At 43.9% G+C, this 5,003-nt stretch overlaps 1 protein-coding gene across 1 annotated transcript; it reads left to right on the top strand.

The window, feature by feature from the left end:
- The first annotated feature begins 1,037 nt into the window (after window positions 1–1,037).
- Window positions 1,038–4,561, top strand: LOC121781383. Its single transcript, XM_042179132.1, has 4 exons — window positions 1,038–1,206; window positions 1,659–2,083; window positions 2,175–2,412; window positions 4,269–4,561. Exons 1-4 carry the CDS (start codon window positions 1,038–1,040, stop codon window positions 4,298–4,300), a joined length of 864 nt encoding a protein of 287 aa, XP_042035066.1. The 3' UTR covers window positions 4,301–4,561.
- The last annotated feature ends 442 nt before the right edge of the window (window positions 4,562–5,003 follow it).

Below are 5,003 nucleotides of genomic sequence, written 5' to 3'. Positions count from 1 at the left end.
ATCCGAGCAATTTCCGGCGAATTTCCACCCTCTTGCAACCATATTCCGGTAATTGTTCTTCAATTTGTCTAAATACATCCTTTAATGCTTAATTTGGGCAGATATTCCGTAATTTAGTAAAAGTAGGGTTTATGATGAAATTGATGGATTTTTGGTATATTTGTGTTGTTTTGTTGCATATAATTAGGGATTATGATGAAATTATGGGTTATGATGAAATTGATGGAATTTTTGGTCGACTTTCCGTAATTTGTGTATTTCATATGGATTTAATTTAGCAAAATTAGGGTTTATGATGAAATTGTTGGATTTGTTGGTCGATTTTCCGTAATTTGGGTATTACATATGCATATAATTGAATGGGTAGAAGCAATTGATTAAGTTTTTGTAATTGTGCCCCTTTTGGTGGGCGATTTTATGTAATTTGGGTATTTCATATGCATATATTGTGCCCCTAAGTTGCAATTTAGTTAGCTTGTTGAGTTGTTATGAAAAAAATTGAAGCATGGGTGAATGTTTTGAAGTAGATGGCATCTGCAAGTTCCGAACAACAGTTATGCTATGGACCTGAGGATCCATCACTACTGTTTCATCAGAACGAACATATTTCAAGCTCCTTGTTGGCGAATGGCACAGCAAATGTGTTGAGAAGTCGTAGGACGGAGAGTAAGGTGTGGGCATTGCCTATACATGAAGATGTGATGTATTGGCTAGGTGTATGGGGGTTCAGAGGCGTGGTTGAATGTGGAAGACCGATGAGGATGGACAATGAGCTAATAACTGCCTTGATCGAGCGCTGGAGGCCGGAGACACACTGTTTCCACCTTCCAGTTGGGGAAGTTACTGTTACCTTACAAGATGTGCAAAGCCTGTGGGGTTTGAGAGCAGACGGTCGTGCTTTCACTGGCCGTGACTACCCTGTTGGATTTGAAGATTGGTCCAGCAAGTGTAGAGATTTGTTGGGATGGATACCTGACTCAGAAACCGAAACGAAGCACGGTGGTTTGTTGATGACGTCTCTGATCCACCAAGCGACGATGCCGTTGGGTGATGGGCTGCCTGCGTATGCATACATTCAAAGAGCACGTATACATGCTCTGATCCTGTTAGGGGGGCTTATTTTGCCGGACACCACAGGGTGCAAGGTCCCCTTTATGTGGTTAAATGCCTTAGACGATCCGGAAGATGTGGCTAATATCAGTTGGGGTAGTGCTGCTTTAGCATACCTGTATCATTATTTGTGCGAGGCTTCTGTAGGCAGACAGAGAAGAGATGTGGGTGGACCTATGGTTCTCTTGCAGCTGTGGGCCTGGGAAAGAATGCCTACATTGAGGCCAGTCTTCTTGATATCGCCTATGCACACGCCGTATACCCCGTGCGGAGCCAAGTAATGTTTTTGTTTAAATTAACTCACATAATTATGTGTTTTGTTGATAACTTTTGACATTAATATTATGTATAGGTGGCACGGAGTTACTGAAATTGGAAATGCTCCCCGACATTCAGTCGCTCATTATCGTGATCAGTTATCACTGATCCGTCCTGGCCATGTGAAATTTATTTGTGTTGTCTTAATTAATGAATTTACTTACTATAGTATGAAATTAATTGTGTTTTTTATTTTATTTGTTTGTAGTTTCTGTGGACACCCTATGCAGACTGTATCCTCCATGAGTACTGCATTGATTCGACTGCATCCTACTTGCGCGATACTTATTTGGTGTGCTGGTCATTTGTCGAGGCACACGAGGCTGGACGCGTTTCCCGACAATTTAACCGCTACCAGCGTATTCCTCAGTACTGTGATAGGATGCTACATAGCTCCGGCCATTTGAGTAAAAGTCATCGCCGTGGGAGGAAGGGCGCTGATTGGGCTAAGGTACATAAGTTCTTCATTGATGAATGGGACTTGCGCCACGACAGGTTCCAAGCAACTTTTGACCACGCAACGGCGACAATGGATGGTCGCATTAATCCGGGCTATATGGCGTGGTACAATAGGATCACCGTGTCGTACCTAGTTCAACCTGGGACACAGTCAACTGAAGGGATGAACGAGGCAGCCTCTTCTAATTTATTGGCGGTATGTGATGTTTTTGTATATTAAAATGTCTTTAGTTTAAAGTTTGTATTGCTCCACGTGGTATGATGTCATTTGTATTTTTGTTATCTAGGTTGAGACCCTTCAGGGGATATGGCATTTGACCTCTGAGCATGACACAGACCCTCGGTTACGGCAGATTCGAGAAATGGCTGCTTCGGCACTTCGTGCGATGAACCATGCTGATGCGATGGAGTATCCATCTTCTCAACGGCAAAATGTGGTCGTGCCGCCACGCCCACCAACTTCTCTTCGTCATGGACTGCCGGGTGTCCGGACGGGTGGGCACGGGATTACACGACAGCATAGGTTGGCGCAGCAGCAGCAACCGCAACCTGAGTATGCGGTACCAGAGCCCTTGAGTCCGGAGTACGATCCCCCAGGATGGTCTCAGTTGAGTGGTGCAAGCATTGAGCCCTCGCAATGGGGAGCACGCGCGTCATGTGATTCATTCTTTGGCGGTGTGTCTGATTGGGATGCATCTCAACAAGGACGTGATACGTACTTTCAGAATTATCAATTTATGGATCCTGTGGGGGAAGAAGAGGGTCAGGAAGAAGAGGGTCAGGAAGAAGAGGGTCCGGAAGAAGAGGGCGGGGAAGAAGAGGGCGGGGAGGAAGTTGACGAAGTAATATTCCGACCACCGACCGCGGGATCCTCACGATCATCAAGTACGATTGGCCAGGCTATGCAGAATGTATTCAGGGGCTTTTCAACAAGGAAGAAAAAAGGGAAGGCTCCGACAAAGTTCACGCCTCCATCTAGATAGATTTCGGTCATATGTTGGTATTTGTGTCTATTGAAACAGGTTGTGGTCGTAAGTTGATTTTTGAACATTTTTTATGTGATGAAAAATAGGATAAAGCTCCATGTTTTCTATGGTGGAATGAACAATATTATGATTTTGATAAATAAATATAAACGAATACCAACATATGACCGAGCGAAGTATTATGATTTTGATATAAAATTCGGTTACAAATATAAACAAATACCAAATATAAACCGTATTATGATTTTGATAAAAAAATTTGAAACATAAAATCGCCCGACCGGGCGTTTTATGAACGTAAAATCGCCCGACCGGGCGAAGTTTCTGGACTCAACAGTGCATAACGACATTGCTTTGGTGACGCATAACTCTTATGCGTCGTTCATTGATGACGCATAAGTCTTATGCGTCGTTCATTGGTGAACCATAATGCTTATGCGTCACCGGGTGAATTTCGTTTCGCCCTGTTAAGTCCAGTCCAGAAACATTTCGTTTCACATTTTCCGGGTTGTATGTGGATTTTTGCAAACATTTTTGCCGGGTTGTATGTGGATTTATGAACATTTTTGCCGGGTTGAAACATGTTACAAAATTTTTAGTCCAGACATAATAAAACACATCATAAACTGTAGACAACATCTCACAAATGTTGATACATACATAACATCTCAAATACACAACGCAAATGCAAATGGCTACCATGACTTTACTGAACGGCACCGGCTGAGCAATTTCTTCGGTCATGCCCCTCTATCCCGCAATTTCTGCAACGGCGGGGAGCTCTCGGTTCATCTTCCTCCTGGACATCCATTTGATTAAGTATCCTCCTTCTTCTAACTCGGCCACGCGTTCTAGGAATCAACTGCTGAGGGGTGATGCACAATTTCCATGAAGGTGCAACCCAATACTCTTCATGTCTTGGTGCATCAAATGAAACTTCACTATAGTACTGTGATCTCCATGTACCTAGGTAGTACTTCTCATCTATGAGGTCAATCATAACATGACCTCTGTCTCTAGCAACCGCACAAGCATGCGAACAAGGGATTCTCCACATCTGCCACTTACCACAACTGCAACTCGATTCCAAATACCTGACTATTTGAACATTGTTGCCCTTTGACACTCCTTGTACGATTCTTCCTCGAGTTCGGACATGGTACTTCCCTATATCTCGGTCAATGACAGTGATGTAATGTTTTCGCCCCTTTGAGTCATTCTTAGCAAGTCTGTCCCTCGCCCATGGGGTTAGTTCACCTTCGGTGTGTTCTATTGTTGTCTTCTTCTCCACCCACCATTTTACCGTCCTCCAAAATGTCAAATCAACCAACGCTCTAATCGGCAACTCTCTCACACCCCTCAAGACGTTATTGTAGCACTCCGACATGTTTGTGGTGGCCACCCCCCACCTAAGTCCACCATCGTAGCACAGTGACCAACATTCTTTTGTAATCCTATTCAGCATTCGAACCGCACCACTGTTGACATCATATAGTGCTCGACGTCTTCTGGCAAATTTACGTTCCTGAGAACTGACCCCCAACTTCCATATAATGGCCTTCACATTGGGGCCCTTGTGCTTCTTCAACACATTTGCCCTCACATGAAGCAAACAAAATTTGTGGTGTATCTGCGGGGCCCTAGTCATGATTTCAGACTCCATTGCATTCAAGAGTCCTTTATGCCTATCTGATATAATGCACACCTCCATCTCGTATTTCACTACATGAGTTCTGACATGATCCAAAAACCACGACCAACTGTCATTGGTTTCTTCATCCACCACAGCATATGCAATAGGCAAGCATGTCTTGTTAGCATCAAAACCACAAGCAACAAGCAACTTACCTTTAAATCTTCCTCGGAGGTGAGTCCCGTCCACTGTTAACACCGGTGCGGCCTTCTGGAACGCATGTATTGCAGGCCCAAATGCCCAGAAAACATAGTTGAACACCATTGTACGCCTCTGACTCAACAGATCGTTATGCTTCCACTCAACAATTGTGCCCATATTCTGTGACTGGAGTTCAAACATGTAGCTTGGCAACTGTCTAAACGATTCCTCCCATCCACCGTATACAAACTCTATAGCCTTTCTCTTTGCATACCACGCCTTCTTATAACTGATTA

Source organism: Salvia splendens, chromosome 20 (assembly GCF_004379255.2).
Source record: "Salvia splendens isolate huo1 chromosome 20, SspV2, whole genome shotgun sequence".
NCBI lineage: Eukaryota > Viridiplantae > Streptophyta > Magnoliopsida > Lamiales > Lamiaceae > Salvia > Salvia splendens.
Note: the sequence above shows the minus strand (reverse complement) of the source record. Positions and strands in the feature narration are given on the sequence as shown.